Source organism: Protopterus annectens, chromosome 1.part1 (assembly GCF_019279795.1).
Source record: "Protopterus annectens isolate FY-2018-M chromosome 1.part1, PAN1.0, whole genome shotgun sequence".
Lineage (NCBI taxonomy): Eukaryota > Metazoa > Chordata > Ceratodontiformes > Protopteridae > Protopterus > Protopterus annectens.
The window spans coordinates 109,476,475-109,496,450 of NC_056726.1; the positions used below are offsets into that span (position 1 = coordinate 109,476,475).

Sequence of the window (19,976 nt, forward strand, 5' to 3'; positions counted from 1 at the left end):
CAGCCGGAGCCGAGGGAACCACAGAAGCTGCAGTCAGGACTCATCGGCTCCAGCCGGAGCCGATGCAGTAGCAGACTTCGAGCCTTAGGCCTCGACTCAGAAGCTGGAGTCGAGGTCTTAGAAGCCTTGGAAGGTTTTCCCGAGGTAACAGATAGGGAACCTTCAGGCTTAAGCAAACCCCTTAGTATGAGTTTGTTTTTCCTTTCCTGCAGGACTCTGGGGCTGAAGCCATGGCATACAGCACAAGAGTCCTGCAGGTGTAAAGGTCCCAGGCAGTACACACAAGAAGTGTGACCGTCTGTCAGAGACATTTTCTGACAGCACGAGTCACACTTCTTGAAGCCTGAGACCTTTGAATCCTTGGACATTTTCAAGGAACCGAAGTGTAACCACACACAAAAAACACACACACACCGATTACACTGTCAGAAAAATTAGGTTAAATTACTTTAAATTACTTTAAATCAAACTTCTGAAAAGTTAAGTTAAGTTAAGTTATAGGTATAAACCCCTACCAAAAACACATACACACACTGTAAGGGATGGAAGGGCCCGAAGGCCTAAGGAAAGAACTTATTAGTTCTTGAAGAAGGGGCTGAATAAGGGTAGAAAGGATAAAATATCCACTACTAAAGGTAAAAAGGGAAAAACTAAGCTAAAGGAAGTTTAAACAGTTATTAGACTAATCTAATTAAAACTGACCTGGAGCCGGTAGAAAACACATTGATCGCTGTAGCGGCAAACGAGATCTGAGGTAATTCACGCCTAGCATTGTGGGATATAGGGGCAGCCTCGAGCCGGTGGAACCAACTCTCGAGCTTTTAGAGTGGCCGAGTCGGAGCCGAGGTCGGCTCCGAACCCATCCAGCAAGAATGAAGTCGAGATAGACAACTTAACATCAAATATTTCTGCTTTCTAAAAGGGTGCACAAGTTTGAAGTTAGAACACTAAAGTGTACGTGTGCATGTATGTAACTTTTGTGTGTGCACGTGTGCAGATATGGATATGTATATATAACTCTCTACACACACACACACACAAATACACACAAACAAGTACGTATTGTGGGGGAATATAACAGAATGCATGACATAGAATGCATGACATAGAAGTTTTGTTTCTGCTAAAGTGCCAAAATGAAAAGCTGTGATCTCACCACTTTTTGGTGACATGCAGTCAGTAAGGGTGGTTTTGCAGATGGAAGTTCTAACAGAGTTACTGACACTACATACCTATCACATTCAAAAGTTATTATTTTTTAAACAAACAAGCTAAATCTTGTATTTATATTGTCCTGTCTGAACATCTGACAAAATTCACAAACCACTTTAGCACGCTCAGTTCCTAGACATATCACATAAATCACGTTCCTAGTGGTTGTCCACAATCATACACAAGAAACACATTAGACAAAGGAGTTTGCACAGATGCTACCAGTGGCAATACCACGGCAGTAAACTGCAAGTTAACTATTCAGATAAAAGACTTGGAGGTTAACATGTAAAATAATCAGAATATTTTATATATATATATATATATATATATATGTAAAATAATCAGAATATTTTATATATATATATATATATATATATATATATATATATATATATATATATACATACACACACCTACAGAGAGACAGAGAGAGACAAAGAGCACAATATGATAAAAAAGGTAGAATTAGTGAATACTGCATGGGTTTCAAGGAATCCTGAAGCCCTTCTCTATCCAAAGACCTAGATGGTGAAGGCCGTGGCCAACTACCAAAGAAAGGTCTCTCCTACTCTTTAGCAAAACTTAATCTAACGAGGATGAATTCAAATTCTGTTCTCAGGAATGTTTAATTAACTGACCTGGAACAAGATTCGAACATATTCTTCAGATGAACATATGGCCTTGCTTTGTCATTTGTAATCAAGTGATACAGACATCTCCCATTCTTACCTAAAGTTGGAGAATTGCCTTGTGTTCTTTCTGGAGTTTACTTTTCTTGACGTGATATAGTTTTACATCACCGATACAAAGTTGTCCGATTAATGATTGACCACGACCGGATTGAGCACAGGGGAATAAAAAACAATGCATGGAAAGTCCAATGCCACTGTCTGATATGTACTAAAACACTTACGAAATACTGGTCCTAAAAGAGAATCTCTGAACGCAGTTCACCTAGATTAATGAAGAAATCTGAAAAGAGAAAACAATCCTTCTAATTACCTTTTTTTTTTTTTAAATTTTTTGAAGGAGGAAAATGAAAATGGTAACAGCTTTTTTGTGCTGCTGGAGGTAGTGAAACAGAAGAGCACAAAGTTAGATCGCTGTTCTCTTATACAAGGCACACCTTCATCAGTGCCAGTGACAGCTGGAAGGCTGAAGGGAATGATCATTTTTTTTTTTAAAAGGCTGCTTTGCATTAGGAGCTTTTAAACCCAATTTAAAAGCTAAGGTGCTTGCTTCAGAACACCTCACTGAATGCATACCTCTGAGAACTTCAGATCTTGCCATACTGAGTACATCACAGGAGAAAAATGACCTAATCTGAAAGAAGTTTGTAAGGCAAACACCAACTGCTATGCGAAAATCTGTAATAAATGTTAAACTGTAAAAATGCACAGACTGTTCCAACTCCTATATGCAGATCTGAAAGATGTAGACTTGAAAAGAAACTCAGTTTTACAAGCTATACAATACTGCTACAGCAAAAAGATAAACAAAGCAGAAGATAATTAGCAGTCTATAAATCCAGTCTATACTTGACAATGTTCTGGAGTTTTCAACCTTCATCAATACTCCTCTCATATGACAACAGCCAATTCTCACTCCACCTTTCTTTGCTGTGTATTTGTATGTATTTATTTAACATTTGTTTACTGGGAAAGTCCAACTGGGACAGAGCCCATTTTCAGTGTTGGCCGGGGAGAAACACTCCAGATGCACATCTTTGGAATGTGGGAAAACTGCAGCACCCGGGGGAAACCCAGGTGAACACAGGGAGGATATGCAGACTGTGCAGAAGGTATTCCTGCAGAGAATCGACCCGGAGAACATATTGCTACGAAATGACAATGCTAACTGCTGCAACACTGTTCTGCCTTCCGTAGATGGAAGTTTTTAACCAATTCTCTTTTCAGAGTTGCAGCTGTCTACTGCAAAGAAAAATGCAAATACATGTTTGAATACTCTGGGATGATGCACCCAGCTTTTAAGACCTTCAATATGACAGACCCAATAGCAAACAGCAACGTATAACCCAATAGAAGGGTCAGTATTATAAATAAAACTTTTTTTTTTCTTTTCTTTCTTTTTTTTTTTTTTTACAGATGCATTATCACTGTCATTACTGTCATTATGTACAAACACACAAATGTACAAACTATGTTCTGAGGAGCTCAAGTCTTAGACTTTTGCTTTCTTCTATAACTATTTCCCAGAAGCAGTGCTTAGCGTTTATCTGGAACCTTGCATGTTAGGATAGCAGGTCCTTACTGACCCTCATATACAGGCAGTAACTGCTTTTTACAGCTAAAACTTAGCTAAACCACATAAGGTTAGCTCTCTTAACTACTGTAATTACTTTCAACTATCAAGTTCCACTAATGCTGCAGGGAGTTTCACTCTGACAGCACTAAGACTACACCCATTGCAGTAAAACAGTGAAAAAGTTAGTTATGTTTTGAAAACAAAGAAGTGTACTCTTGACATCAAAAATACACTTAAATTTAAGCAGGTATACATCTCCTACAAACCCACTCACTCAAGCAACACACACACACACACACACACACACACACACACGCATACATGCACAAAAAGACAAACATCACCTCTATAAACCAGAGGGGTCCTATGCACATCTGAAAATGTGGTTCAGATATCTATACTTGAACTATGTCAAGATTTGTTTACATGTTCATTTTCAGCTGTAGCTAGCTACATTATGAAAAAAACATTTAAATTTTAATGCATAAAATATATATTTCTGGGCAATAAATAGAAAAAATAAAATACCTTAGCTCTTTTAAAAAAAGGGAAATAATAGAAAGCATTTATCAGTTCGTTTTTTCAGTTCCTATTATTTCTTTTAACCACTACTTATATTCCTTTATCCGAACACTAGCAGCAAGAATGCAGTGGCCTCAAGTGTGTTGTCAGTTCTGCAGTTGCACCTGCTTAAAAGCGGCATAAGTGAAAAGTGTGGTACAATTTACCAACCAATCAAATTAGCTTTAGCCTTTTCAGTTAGTTTGCGGACCCTGCCTCTGCTAGATGTTCCAAATGTTAAGGAGGTATCTTCAAACAACAACTGTCTTTGCTCTTCTTCAGAATCATCCTCGTTATAAAATGCAGTCCTCCTACCCTGATTTCTAGTCTGCATTCGAAACGGAGAAGCAGCAGCCTCCTCTTCTGTGCTATCAGCCTCTTTTACAGATTCCTCAGTTAGTCTACTGCTGCTCCTTGTCCTCATTTTAGCATTCTGGGTATCTTCAGGTATTAATTTAGATTCTGATGTGATCTCAGTTTCCTGTTTTTCTCTTTTGGGCTTTCTACCCCTACGAGATTTTTTCTGTATTAGTTCACCTTGACTGGCACTAACAGAGTTGGAATTACAAACAGAGGAAGTTGCTTCCTCTTTATCAGTTACTGTGTGTTGTACTGGTTCAACAGTACTTTGTCCCTCACTCATAGCATTAAGAATATGAAAGTTTTTTGGTTTTCTGCCTCTTTTCTTCGGTACTGCTACAGAAATATTAACATTGGGTTGCAGCTTAGGTTTCCGCCCAGGTCTTCGTTTAACTATTACAGTTGACGAATTGCTGTGTCCATTTACCTGCATGTTTTTTGATGCCAAAGAAACTGCAGGGGTGTGCGCTGTAGGTGGAAAACAAAATAAAACAGTGTAAGAAACTTCTCTGTGTGGAAGATTTTCAGTCCATATATTTCTAGTTAATCACTGTATATTAATCAGATCAGACAATAGTAGTAGAAGTAGCGAACGTAAACTCGTCAAGTCAAAAAGTAATAATAGAAAATATATAATTCTACAGTATTACTAAGTATTCGAAAGTAATCCAAGCAAGGCAGGCAGTCTGTTTCCAGTCGAAAATCCTTTATTAAGTACACAGACAAGCGATCCAAGTGAAACAAAAATAGCGTAATAATTTTCTCACAAGCTTTCTAAATATACATATACTTTTTATCAGGCATGGGAGTGGTTTACTGTGCTGTAAAACAAAGTGTTATTGGTACACATGCTAAATTCACATCTCTTCCCACATCAGTGTGACATTCGAGCTGGTCCTGCCCTACCTAGTAACTGTCATAATAATATATAGCCCTAATGTACTTTAATGGTACATCTTATTTAACCAAATTATTAAGTCTGTGATTTTATACAAGGCAATATACTACATGGCTGGAACAAAATAAAGACCACAATTTTAGAGTGGAAGCTACTACTGGCTATACAGCAAAACAAACAGGACTATTAATCAATGCTAGTCATTCATCATCTGAAAGTCATTATTTTTTATTTATTTATTTTTTTTTGGCAACAGTAATCCACTAAAGTGGAATATATTGATCAGTGCTTGGAGTTCAGTTTGATCTTTCAATTCATGTCAAAATAATTATGCCCTTTTTAAAACATTTGTCAGTTACACTGCATTTAGCAAAAGAATATGAAAAACATAATGAAAAATAAAAGATAATGTGTTACAGCTAAAGAAAATATGGCCATGGTAACTAAATTACTACAAAAATCATATCATTCCCTTTTAGTATGTGTATAAAGACTATGGAAAACATGCCCACTTCACCGTTTTCAAAACCAATAAAAGACCATGACAGTCAAACTTGACAACAGACAGCAAAACCGCAGACTGTTTCTAATAAAATTAGACCCCTTCAATAGAAGATGAACTCCTAATTTTGACAGTGGCAACCTGGCATGGAAAAAAATGTGGGTCAATGGAAGACAAGCTGCGAGGAAAGCAGATCAACTATCAGTGAAGTTGAATTATTTTTTCCTTGTATATGGGATGAGTTACTGAAGTTTCAGGTACAACCTAAAACTATGCAAGTATTTGCCAATGTAGCCATTTGAAATATTGTGAACCCCCCCCCCCCCCACGAGCCCCATAATGTGGGGAACGAAATGCTGAAAATCCAGACTTACATATATCAAGTCTGAGATTACCATCTCGGAATATTCCTTTTTCTCTGAGGTATGGCAGTCCCAGAGGTGGCACATACAAGTTCAGGGAGTGTGGGCGCTTGAACCCTGCAAAAAATAAGTTTAAGGAAGAAAACTGATGTTCAATTTTCAGTCTTCACCTGCATTTTCTGACTTTTTTTGGTATGTTAGGAATTGGCATTGCGAGTCCTGATATTTCAAGGAGCTATTAACACAGCAGATGATTTTTCAAGAGGGCCCTCACCAATGGATAACAGTTGGATGTCCGTCTTCACAGCAGCCTCTACACATATTCTTGCAATCCCCCAAACTCCTACATTTAGGAACATGTTCATTTTCTGCTAGTAGACACTGTGATGTTTGATATTAGGCAACAGCTGGGCAAGTTTTGCTCATCCCTACACCCCCCCCCCCAGTCTCACCCTGAGTAAAGAGTGCAAAAGGACCATAAATTAAACAAGGATATAAAGTTAAATAAATAAATAAATATTTGCAACTACTGATACATCCATCCAGGAGGTGGACAAAATGATAATTCAAGCATGACAAGAAATAGTGGAATGGTAAAAATAACCTACCGAAAAGGACTGGTACAGCTGCCATCTTACCTTTACACTGCCTTTAGTATGGACACTGGCTAAGGAGAATTATTAATATTGTCAAAACATCTGAAAGAAAGGAGTGAACATCCAAAATGGTAAAAAAAAATAAAGGCCTCAAAATCAAAAAGGAAGCCAGAACCCTGGAATCTTGGTCCAAGCAGTAGTGTTTGCCAGAGGTGTAGACTGACAACCAAGTGGAATGCACAGATGTCCACAATGAACACATTCACCAAACAGGTACTGAAGGCAGCCACATTCATGGTAGAATGGAACTTGACACCATTAATCAAGGGACAGCTGGCCATCCAATGGCAAAATATGATGCAGGTAAACTACAAAGACACCAGGCATAATTTATGATGAGGTATACCTTGACAGACACAAAATAAAAGTTATGTACTTACCATAACTATGTATCTGTGTTGTCCATTTTCATTCTTCCTCAGTGAATGGGTTCGGATTTGACTCGGTCACTTTCTTTAGATTCTGGGATCAGACTCTCAAGCTCCTCCATTACCCACAATGCTTCTGACTGCTGTGTTACCTCAGGTAGAATTTGCTGCTATTATACAGTATGACAACACGGTATCTCAACATAGCTATAACAGAAAAGTGATAACTGAAAGATCAGGAGCTCAAACTGGAACTTCTAATAACAATTCCGTTAGGTCTCTTCCAAAGACACGGACAGGGGGAAGGTGGGAGGGAAGTTGAGGAAGAATGAAAATGAACAACAAAGATGCATAGCTATGGTAAGTACATAACTTTTATATCTGATGTCATTTTCATTCAGTCCTCAATGAATGGGACAGTGTCCCCACCTACATTAACCTTGGGTGGCCCTCATGGAAGAATGTTCCAGAGGACTGCAGAACTGAATGGTGCTGTTTCTGGAGATGAAATCCAATTTGTAATGAGAAATTATGAGCATTAGACAGTGTGGCAGTTGCACAAATATCGCCAGTGGAGGTTCTAGACCAAAATGCAGCTGATGTAGCTATTAACTGAGCTGAATGAGTGTTTGGTTGTCTTGGCAGGGGTAAATCTTTCAAATAATAAACATAAGAAACACAATCTGTTATCCATTTGGCTGGAGTAGTTTTTGAGACTTGTCTTCCTATCTTAGTACTAGAAAAGGAGACAAACAATTGACCAGTTTTCCTAAATCCTTAGTCCTGTGATGGTAAAAAAAGAAGTTGCCTATGTACATCTAAAAGATGAAGGGTATATTCACCTTTATTGTCAAAAAAACTGGTAAATCGATCACTTGGTTGATATTTGTTTCAGAGGCAACTTTGGTAGAAAAAAAGAAGGTATGTACTCACCATAACGTTTCATCTGAGTAGTTAGACTTCATTTGTCAGCAACCTGTGGGTTTTGGATCTGATACGGATCCGAGCTGGCAGCTTCCCCAAGCTAAAGATCTGAGCTCCAAGCTCCTTCCCCTTACCCATATTACACTGCAACCTCCTTCCAATCCTCAGATCAAGTTTGCCACCCACTACGTGACACACAACCTAAGAGATATCACCTGACCAGAATACATAAAACTAGGCTCACCAGACCCCAGACACTGAGCCCCAAAACACAGACATAAACCACCAAGGTCAGGGGGAAGGAGGGAGGGAAGGTTGTTGACAAATGAAGTCTAACTACTCAGATGGAACGTTATGGTGAGTACATAACTTCTTTATCTGAAGTAGTTAACTTCATTTGATCATCAACCTGTGGGACAGAGTCCCCAGCAACCAAAAATCTTGGGAGGTCCTTAAGGAAAGATATTCTGGAGCACTGTAGAGCCAAAAGAAGCCTTTCCCCTAGACACCATATCCAGTTTATAATGAGTAATAAAGATGTGAGAGAAAGCCCAAGTAGCCACTGAACAAATGTCATCCAGTGAAACTCTGGACCAAAACTCAGCAGAAGTAGCCATAGAACAAGTGGAGTGAGCATGAACCCTGTCTGGTAATCCATGTTCCTTGTATGACTGTAAAATACAAAGATAAATCCATGTAGCAAGAGTCACCTTTGAAACTGGTTTCCCCAAAAAGGGTTTAGTAAAGGAAACCAACAGCTGGATCAAACTTACAGAAGGGTTTAGACCTATGTAAGTAAAAACGTAACTGTCTGTGAACGTCCAGCAAATGAAGTTTGTATCCCCCTTTATTTTGAAAGTTAGGGAAGAATACCGGGAGATTAACAGACTGATTAATGTTTGACTCCGAAGCAACTTTAGGGAAGAAAGAACAGTTAGCCCTGAGAGACACCCTATCCTTATGAAAAAACTAAGTACGGGGGTTTCATACATAAGGCTTGAAGCTCCGACACTCTTCTGACCGAAGTGATAGCCACCAAGAAGGCTGTCTTCCATGACAAGAATTTCAAATCAACAGATGCTGCAGGTTTGAATGGAGGTGCAACTAAAGCCTGGAGAACCAAGGTCAAGTCCCACGGAGGAGACAGATGCTTAATAGGGGGTCTCAGTAGAAAATTACCTTTGATAAAAGTCTTACAAATTCTGGCAGCAGCTAGAGAACCTGAATTTTCTCCTACATGGAAATGGGATAAAGCCGCCAGCTGGACTTTCACTGTGGAAGAGCTGGCCCCTTACATGGAAAATTTGAGACAAAAAATCTAACACCACTGGAACAGGAGTGGTAAAGGGATCCAAATTTCTCTCAGAAGCCCAAATGGAAAAACACTTCCATTTACTACGGTACACCTTCCTGGTAGAGGACTTGCCTGCTGCCACCAGAATGAACTTAACGAGGGAAGAGAGACCGGGAGTCCTGGCAATTAATGGAACTGGAGCAACCAAGCAGTAAAGCTTGAGGCTGTCCAGATTTGGTGGGGGAATTCCGTAGGGATGACGAATGAGATCCAGAATGGGACCCAAAATCCAAGGCAGAGCTACTAGATGAGACTGTAGGCAGGGAAACCAAACCTGGTGACTCCAGAATGGGGCTATGAGGATAATCCTGATCCCCAACCGCCAAGCTTTCTGCAAGAATTTTGTCATGAGGAAGCGGGGGGTATGCATAAAGAAGACCAGGTGGCCGAGAATGGACAAGAGCATCTCTGGGGATTTCCCCCCTCGGGGGAATCGGAGCGAAAAACTCACTGCACTTCTTGTTGGACGACGATGCGAAGAGATCGCAGCAAGGCTGACCCCACTCGAGGAAGATCTGTTCTGCTACATAAGGGTTCAGAGACCACTAGTAAGGCGAAATGATAGTCCTGCTCAGTTTGTCCACTAGAATATTGGACTGACCCGGAATGTGCGTTGCTGTCAGAAAACGGTTGGTGGAGATCACCTATTCCCACACTCTCATGGCCTCTCGACAATGTTGGTAGGACCTGGTTCCCCGCTGTTTGTTGATATACCAGACCACTGACACGCTGTCTGACTGAACTGCAATAGTTCCCAGAGGAAGAGAAGCATGAAGGGCCTAGAAAGCTAAAAGGACTGCTTTCATCTCCAGAACACTGATATGCAGAACGGTCCCGTTTGGGGTCCACATGCCTTGGACAGTCCTGCCCAAGCAATGCCCCCCCCCCAGACGGGAGGCGTCCGTGGTCACCGTGGCTTCGGGTGGAGGTATAACAAAGGGGCGTCCTGCTCGCAGATCCTGGGATTGAAGCCACCATATGAGAGAAGCTTTGCATACCTCGATTAGAGGAATCGGGAAGTCTAGAGGCTGGTATAACAGAGACCACTGAACTTGTAACGTCCACTGTAACGCTCTCATATGCAGATGTGCACAAGGAACCAGATTTATAGCTGCTGCCATGGACCCTAAGGCTCTCAGAACTAATTCTGCTGGAGGTGAAGGAGTCTGAAGAAGCGCCAAGACATGAAGGGACAGGTTCCAAAGTCTGTCTGGGGTCAGAAATATCCTGGCCTGAAGAGAGTCTATTCTTGCCCCTATGAAGCCCAGAATCTGATCAGGCTGAAGGGAGGACTCAGCAAGGTTTATTGTAATACCCATTAGGTTTGACAACTGAAGAAAGGAATTTCTGGCTAGCACAAGTGCCTGGTGGGAGCGGTGAGGAGCCAATTGTCCAGGTACGGGAAGACCTGAATGGCCTGAAGCCTCAGGTGGGCCGCTACAACTGCCATGACCTTGGTAAACACCCTGGGGGCTGTGGTGAGACTGACGGGTAGGATCCTGAACTGGTAGTGATTGGCTCCTAGCTGAAAGCAGAGGAACCTCCTGAATTGTCTGTCCATCAAGTTATGGTAGTACGCATCCTTGAGGTCTACCGAGCACATCCAGTCTTCCTCCTGCAAGAACGGCAGGATGGACTGTAATGTGCCCATCCGGAACTTCTCCTTGGCAACGTACAGGTTTAGTATGGATTGGTCGAGAATCGGCCTCAAGTCCCCTGTCTTTTTTTGGCACCAAAAAGAACCGGGAAATGATGCCTGATCTGGAATGGTCTGGGGGAACTGGCTGGATTGCTCTTTTGCCTAGCAGCTTTTCTATTTCCAAAGCTGCCGCCTCCCTTTGAGCAGGTGGGACACCCGGGAGGTGCTTTGTGGTTATGGGACTGTTTAAGAAGGGAATGGAATAACCTCTAGATATTATTTGAAGCACCCAGCCCAGTCTGATGTTATGGACTCCCATTAAGCTAGGTGCTTTGAAAAATGCCCCCTGACTGCCTCCAAAGTGGAGCAGTTGGGCAACCCCTCAGGGCTGCTGTGCGGGTCGATCCGAAAAAGGTTCCCGTGACCTGAAGTTCTTCGGACCCCCTCTGCCTCTGGGCCGGCGTCCATCTTGTCCCCCTCTGCCTCTAGGGGAAAGGGAGTCTGGAGCTTCCCGGGAATGCTGAGACTTCCGGAACCACAACAACTTCTGCCCTCGCTGATTCCTGCAGAAGGACTTTGAGGGTTGGAGAAGCGGATCCCGACGGGCAACAGCATCTTCCCGTCCTTCTCGCTCTAGACTAGCGTGTCATGGACGGCCTTCCAGAAAGTACAGTTGTGTGCACCTACCATAAATGTAGATGTTCGAGTGTCTTCACTGTTGCAGTCATAACTGTAGGGTGATCCTGCCGGCAGGCAGCCCGAGGTCGGCCAGAATCACAAAGTCTGGGTCCGGCGTCGGCTGTACAAGCTAGTACCCTGACGTCAGTACGCTCTGGTACATAGCCCTCAGCTGACGCCAACTTCTCCAGCCTTTCTTGCCCCAGATGTCAGAAATCTCCAATAAACAAAAAATGAGTTCCACAAGGAAACACAAACACACCATAAAGTGAAACAAGAGGGGATAGGAGGGAGGGAAACACCGACTGCAACAGTGAAGACACTCGAACATCTACAGTTATGGTAGGTGTACACAACTGTACTATGTTCTTCGTGTTTCACTGTTGCAGTCATAACTGTAGGGTGGAATCCCAAAGCAGTGAAGAAAGGGAGGAGGCTAGATAGAAGAAGGGGCAGCAAGAAGGCCCTGCAAAACAGCAGAGGCAAAACCTGCCCTGGTCTTAGAATACAAAGGGAGATTGTAGTGCTTGGAAAAGGTATGCACAGAACTCCAAGTGGCAGCTTCCAAGATATCCTTGGTAGGGACTCCTCTGAGAAAAGCAGTAGAAGTGGCAGCTGCTCTAGTAGAATGACTTCTCACAGTACCTGGAAATTGTTTCCCATGATGAGTGTAACAAAATCTTATTCCATAAGCAATCCATTTGGAAACGGTTTGTTTGGAAATAGCCTTTCCAAGAGAACTGGAGGCAAAAGAAACAAACAATTGGTTAGATTTTTTGAACTCTTTAGTCTTGTCCAAGTAAAATCGTAACTGTCTGTGTACGTCCAGTGAATGCAAAATCCTTTCCCCTTTATTCTGAGGATTAGGAAAGAAGGTAGGAAGGTGAATTGTCTGATTTAAAGCAACTTTTGAAATCACCTTAGGCATGAAAGAAGGATTGGTCCTCAAGGATACTCTGTCAAGATGGAAAATTAGGTATGGCTCCACAGCCATAAGAGCTTGCAACTCTGAAACCCTTCTGGCAGAAGTCAATGCTAACAAAATAACCGTCTTCCAGGATAAAAATTTAATATCAGAAGCCGCAGCAGGCTCAAAAGGAGGCAAAGTGAGTTTTTCCAAAACATAGTTAAGATCCCAGGCAGGGACAGGAGGGGTCCTGGGAGGCCTCAAATTCTTAGCTCCTCTCAAGAATTGTCTCACCAATGGATGAGAAAAAACAGGAGGGTCAGTATTAAAATGAGCAGATATAGCAGAAGCATGAATCTTAATGGAAGAAAAGGAAAGGCCTTTAGACAAAAGGTCTGAAAGGTAAAGCAGAATAGACGAGAGATCAGGCACAAGAGGATTAGAGCCACGGTCCTGCATCCAAATACAAAACCTTTTCCATTTAGAGGCATAGGATTTCCTAGTGCTAGGCCGTCTGGCTTCAAGAAGAACATCCAAAATTTGTTTGGGGAGCTTAGAAGAAATCAAATTTCCTTGAAGAGCCAAGCTGCCAGGCAAAGGGTCTTGAGATGAGGGTGTAGCATCTGACCCTGATGCTGGGACAGAAGAGAAGGGTACAGAGGAAGGATCCAAGGAGGTTCCAAGCACAGATGTTGTAAGGTCGGATACTAAAACTGTCGAGGCCAATTTGGAGCAATCAAGATGATGAACTTGGGCTTGTCCTGTTTTATCTTCAGTAATATCCGGGGAAGGAGAGGAAGAGGAGGGAAGGCATATCCCGAAAGGTTCCTTCAACTGAATGACAGGGCATCCACTTTCCAAGCTGTTTTGTGGAAGGACCTGGTGCAAAAGAGAGGCAGCTGATGATTGAGATGGGATGCAAACAGATCTATCTGGGGACACCCCCAAACTGCAGTTATCCTGTTGAATAAGTTGGTGTCTAGCATCCATTCGTGAGGATCCAAAATGTTTCTGCTTAGGCTGTCTGCTAAGAGATTCTGCTTTCCTGGAATGAACTGAGCCTGAAGATGCAGATCCAGACTTAGAGCTATGTCCCATAAAGTCATAGCTAGTCTGCAAAGGGGGTATGAATGAGAGCCCCCCTGCTTGTTTATGTACCACATGACTGTGGTGTTGTCTGTACGAATTAGAAGAGGCCCTGGTTGCAAAAGGGTCTTGAAGGCTAGAAGAGCATTTTGAACTGCCAACATTTCCTTCAGATTGATGTGCCAGTGCAGGTGATTCTTTGTCCAGGTCCCCTGCTGGCAATTGTTTAGAAAATGTGCTCCCCAAGCATAATCCGAGGCGTCCGTGGTTATGATTTGAGAAGGTTGAGGTAGACGAAAAGGCTTCCTTCGCTTAAAGCACACCCTGGACCACCAAAGGAACTCCTTCTGGAGGCAGGGGATCAGAGGAATCAAAGTGTCCAGATCTTGGTAATGCTGTGACCATACACTTTTCAGGTACCATTGAAGCTTTCTCATATGAAGCCTTGCATTTGGAATTAACAGAATGCATGAAGCCATATAGCCCAGTGCCTGCAGGAATTTCCTTGCAGTGAGCTGAGTTAAGGTTGCCAAGGTTTTGAAAATTGAAGCCAGCTGTATTTGTTTTTCTGGAGTAAGGAAGGCCCTTTGTAAGGTTGTATTTAGGAGGGCTCCCAAAAATATCATTTGTTGAGAAGGAATCAATTGTGACTTTTTTATGTTCACTGAAAATCCCAGGAGGAGGAAGAGACGTTGAACAAAATCCAGATGTTGAAGTAAAGGTCCTTGCTGTCTGCCTGGATAAGGCAGTCGTCCAAATAGGGGTAAATCTGAATCCCTGAAGTCTGCAATAAGCCACTACTGGGGCCAGGCACTTGGTGAAAACCCTGGGCAGTAGATAAACCAAAGGGCAGTACAGAGAATTGAAAGTGCCTCGAGCCTGCTTTGAATCTGAGGAATTTCCTGCATTCCTGCCTGATGGGAATGTGTAAGTAGGCCTCCTTTAAATCCAATGTCACCATCCAAGCGTCCTGGGAGAGTACTGGAAGCAGTTGTTGTAGAGTAAGCATTTTGAATTTTGGAATTTCCAAAAAGGTGTTTAACACTGAAAGGTCCAGAATAGGTCTCCATGAGTTTTGTTTTCTTGGAACCAGAAATAGGCTTGAGTAAAAGCCTTTTCCCATTTCTGAGAAAGGAACAGGCTCTATGGCTCTCATGGCCAGTAGAGCATCCACTTGATTTAAGGCCTCTGCCCATTGATGTTTTGGCAGATCTGGCCAACAGATAACCCTTGGCAGAGTATGAAAATGGAACTTGTAGCCTCTTAAAATCACGTCCAATACCCATTTGTCCTGGGTAATACGAGTCCAATTTCTGTAAAAAAGAGAAAGCTTTCCTCCGAGAGGGGCATCCAGGTAAGGGGATCCTGAAGCCCAACCGAGAGAGTCATTGAGTCTGCTTCCTTTGAGATTGGGATCTGTCTTCTCCCCTTCTAGGTGAAGAAGCAGTCCATTGTCTGGATCTGTAAGAGGCCTGAGCTTGACCACGACCTCTGGAGCATCTATATCTTCCCCTTTGAGGCCTGTCAGACGTGGGAAAGGACCAATTTTTGGAGGGCCAATTCCTGGAAAATCTAGGAGGCTGAACTTGTAATAAATCTTTCACAGTCTGCATAGATTTTGCCTTTTCTTCCATCTTTTTAATAACCTCTTCAGCCTTGGATCCAAATAAAACATCATGCTGAACAGGGGCATCTAAATGTTTAGCCTTAACCTGTTCCGGCAAACTTTGTTCACGAAGCCAGGCATGTCTCCTAATAACAGTACCAGAGGCTGCGGCCCTGCAAGAAGCTTCCAAAGCATCAAAACCACAATGCAAACTATGCTTGTTCACTTGTTCTGTTGCATGCAATACATCCTGCAATTCCTTATCCTCTGCACATGCTGGAAAGGTAGCAAGCTTTTGCTTCAAAACAGACAAAAGAAATTGCTGATACTTAAACATATGAAACTGGCAATTTAAAGCCCTAATAGCAAGGGTAGCAGAAGTATATACCTTTTTACCCCACCTGTCTAAGGCACGAGAATCCTTCTCGGAGGGAATAGGATTTTTGGAAGAAGCAACCTTAGCAGCCTTAGAACCCTGAGAAATAGTTTCAGGATCCGCAGAAGGGTTCTTGAATAAGAATAAATGAGAATCAGGGACCCTGTAAAATCTATCAGGCTTAGAAGGAGCAGGGGGCATGGAATCAGGATTCAAATTAGCCTCAGAAAAGGCATCATCCACAATATCAAGAACAGGAGGAATAGCTAAAGGCCTGTGTTGAGGAAGAAGAAGGAATTCCCTAAGCCTCTTCTTAGAAGCAGAATAATCCTGACCTTCCCAATGAAAATGTTCCCTCATCTCATGTAAGGTCTCCCCAAAAGAGAAATCCTCAGGCGGAGAAGCAGAGGGCAGGGAATCCTCTGCATCCGAATCCTCATAAGGAGGAAAGGAATATTCCTGATCAGAGGAAGAAACAGAAGATACAGAAGCCTGGTCAGAGGAATCCAAAGGAACATCCTGTCGAGGCCTTTTCTCTGGAGGGGGCTGAGAACCCCTAATCATTGTAAGCAAATCTTCAGCCATCCTTAGCAATTGCTTCTGTGTCTTGGGAGTAGCTTCAGAAGTAGCTGGAGCAGAAACTTTAGGTTTAACTGGAGTCTTGGACTTTGCCTTTGTCTTTGAAATGGTGATGTGAGTAGGCCTGAATACCCCCTCAGAAGCCGGTACCTGCACAGCGGTTCCGGACCCATCTAAGGAGCGGCGTCCGAAGGTCCTGCAGCAGATAAAACAATAGGCCTTGATGGCTCCCCATGGGAGTCCGTATCGGCCATCGGTTCAGAAGTGGCGGACGACAGGGGCTGCAAAAGCGTGTCACTGACGACAGCCGAACCGGACGCTGGCTCCAGCTGCGACGAATCCTGTTTGGACCTCGGAGGCCTGTCCTTGTCTTTGCGCTTCTTTTGAATTCCGGTAGAATCCGACGACATTCTATAATTGAAGCGTCTGCCAAAGTAATTTAAAGCCCAGTCGTACCGACGCTTAATAGTACGAGAATTGAACCTGGCACAGAACAGACAACAAGAAACGTCATGGTCAGGGCCTAAGCAAGGTAGACAGTAAGAGTGGAAATCTTTATGAGGTATCTGTTTTCCACATGCTATACAATTATTAACTTTTTCTGACATCGGAGGAACAAGAAAAAGACTCCCCAACGGGGTACTTAGCTTTGAGAAGAGAAGTAAGAACTTCGGACCAACAGCAATCAAAAACGTAGATCGAAAATCGCCAACCAACGACTTGCGAGCTGCTTTCCACCGCACGGCAAGAAAGACTGGGGAAGATGGCGTCGGCTGAGGGCTATGTACCAGAGCGTACTGACGTCAGGGTACTAGCTTGTACAGCCGACGCCGGACCCAGACTTTGTGATTCTGGCCGACCTCGGGCTGCCTGCTGGCAGGATCACCCTACAGTTATGACTGCAACAGTGAAACACAAAGAACATCAGGGTCGAACTGTCAAAAGGGGCATTCGCAAAGGATGCCTTGAAAGGTTTCCGAAAAAATCACAAAGTCGGAGCCAGGCATAACGCCTCATGGCAATACCAGACCTAGCCGCCCTAGCGGCTCCCTCAGTGGCGTGAGAGAGGAAACGCATGGATGTGTTTGTAACCGACAAGTGTGGCCATACAAGCCGAGAATGACCATTTATCCTCGGCCGAAATGGAATCAGAGGGAGACTCTGCGTACTCTTTAATGAGGTAGCGCTGAAGTCTAATCACGTGGGCTATATAGTTCAGCGCCCTTATGGCAAAGGTAGCTGAAGCATACGTCAGCTTTCCAAGACGATCCATCGCCCTAGACTCCTTGTCTGGATGATGGACCTCTTGTGTGGGAGGTTGGGTTGGCATAATGGTTAAGCTGTTTACCTTACAAACACAAGGTACAGGGTTTGATTCTCACAGGGGGTAACTGGTTAGGCTTAAAATAGCCCCACAAGGGTAGTCTGCCTAGTACTAACCTATGAACACCTCTCCTTGTCTCTATCTCTCTCTCTCTCTCTCTTTCTCTTCGTGTTTCTCCTTCCTGGCCTCTCTATTACCCTGTTTCAAATAGGAAGTGAGAGTCCCGGACAGGGAAGGAAGGCCAGAAGCTTGAACAGCCACAGCCGTGGCTGAAGAAGATGATGGAGCATAAGAAGCTGTTGGTTCAGCTGGAAGACGACCAGCCAGAATCAACTTGGCCCTGCAATCCCGCAGGGCCTGTAGGTTGTAGACTGAACAGATGTTGCAGCCTGAAGTAAGGTGGGGAACCCCTAAACACACCACGCACAAAGTGTAACCATCAGCCGGTGACAGCTTATAGCCAAACTCTGTGCATTTAGAAACGGTCAGCTTTTGCAAATCTGACAGTCACCTACACTAATAAAGACTTACTAGCCAAATGCACATGCACACACACGCCAAGGGCGGGAAGGAGAGGCCTACACTAGGGAAAGGTTTAAACTTTCTCCAAACTCTTTTTTTTTTTTTTTTTGACGGAAAACCCAGGGGAGATCAAGGGAAAAAAACTAGCTACTCACACACATGCTAAGAAATCACACTGCTAAAGTCAGATCAAAAGAACCCACTTTACCTGCCTGGAGCTCAGGGATCATGTCTGGGTGAAGCCGGGGCAAACGAGATCTAAGGATTGGAAGGAGGTTGCAGTGTGGTATGGGTAAGGGGGAGGAGCTTGGATCTTTACCTTGGGGAAGCTGCCAGCTCAGACTCGTATTGGATCCGAAACCCACAGGTTGATGATCAAATGAAGTTAACTACTTCAGATGAAGGGTTAGTAAACAAGGTAACCCTAAGTTTGTGAAAAATCAAACATGGTGGTTTCGAAGAGAGTGGTTGGAGTTCAGATACTCTTCTCATTAAAGTTATAGCCACTAGAAAGACCATTTTCCAGCAGAGAAACTTAAGGTCTACTTTAGCTGAAGGTTCAACAGGTGGAAACACCAAAGTCAGATCCCACGGTGGGGAAAGGTCCCTAACTGGAGGTCTCAGTAAGCAGTTACCTTTAAGAAAGGCCTTACATAACCTAGATGAAGCCAAAGGAGAAGCATTATCTCTGAAGTGATAAATGGAGATGGCTGCTAGCTGAACTTTAATGGTGGAGAAGCTTGCTCCGTCATGAAAGATGGAGGCGAGGAAATCTAAAAAAGCCAGGAGTGGAGCACTGAAAGGATCCACTTCTCTCTGTTGAGACCAAAGAGCAAACCTTTTCCATTTACTCTTACAAATCTCCCAAGTCGAAGGTTTGTGGGACAAAACTAGAATTTTGCGAACTGTGGAGGAAAGCACGCAATATCTAGCCATCATTGAAACTGGAGAAACCATACGGTCAATTTCAGGCCTGCGATATCCAGATGCATTCCCGATGGGTGTGTCAGAAGGTCTGGACTGGGCTCCAGTGTCCAAGGAGGATATACTAGATGAGACCATACGAAGAGAAACCATACTTGCCGAGGCCAGTAGGAGGCAATGAGGATTATTTCACTCTTCAACTGGAGCGCTTTCTGAAGAAGCTTTGGTATTAGAGGCAGGGGAGGGTAAGCATAAAGGAGAACAGAGGGCCAAACATGGACTAGAGCATCTCTTGGTGACGGTCTCCGACGGGAAATTAAGGCAAAGAACCTGTTGCATTTCTTGTTGAGAAGGCAGGAGAGTAGATGACCATTTGCTGAAGATTATTTTTGCCACTGACTGAGAGATGTCTCATAAGGCATCAGGATGGCCCTGCTGAGCTTGTTCTCTAAAATGCTGGATTTCTCCTGTGTGTGTACTGCTTCAAGAAAGCGGCTGGAGTTATCTTCCACTGACAAACCATCACTTCTTCTCGGCACAGGAGATCGGATCTGGTCCCCTTCCCTTGTTGATATACCAGAGTACTGATACATCTGTTTGAATAGCAATGGCTCCTAGTGGAAGAGAGCTCTGAAGGGTCGGCAATGCTAGTAGCATCACTTTTATCTCCAGGACATTTATATGCAAAATGATCTCTTCTGGGGACCAAGTGCCTTGAACAGTCCGTCCGAAATAATGCCCCCCCCCCCCAACTGGGAGGCATCAACGTGGCATTAGGAGGAGGAAGAATAAAAGAATGCCCTTGACAAACCTCTTTGAAATGCATCCACCACAGTAGGGATTTTCTGCAAACCTGAGATAATTTTATTA

General features: G+C 43.3%; 1 protein-coding gene across 1 annotated transcript in view; it reads right to left on the bottom strand.

The window, feature by feature from the left end:
• Positions 1-1,627: 1,627 nt before the first annotated feature.
• The window catches only part of LOC122814218 (pleckstrin homology domain interacting protein), a 2,625,611-nt gene continuing 2,607,262 nt past the window's right edge, over positions 1,628-19,976 (bottom strand). The window contains 1 exon segment of the mRNA XM_044086823.1: positions 1,628-4,869. Within this exon segment, the coding sequence (XP_043942758.1) occupies positions 4,205-4,869 (665 nt within the window). The 3' untranslated portion in view covers positions 1,628-4,204.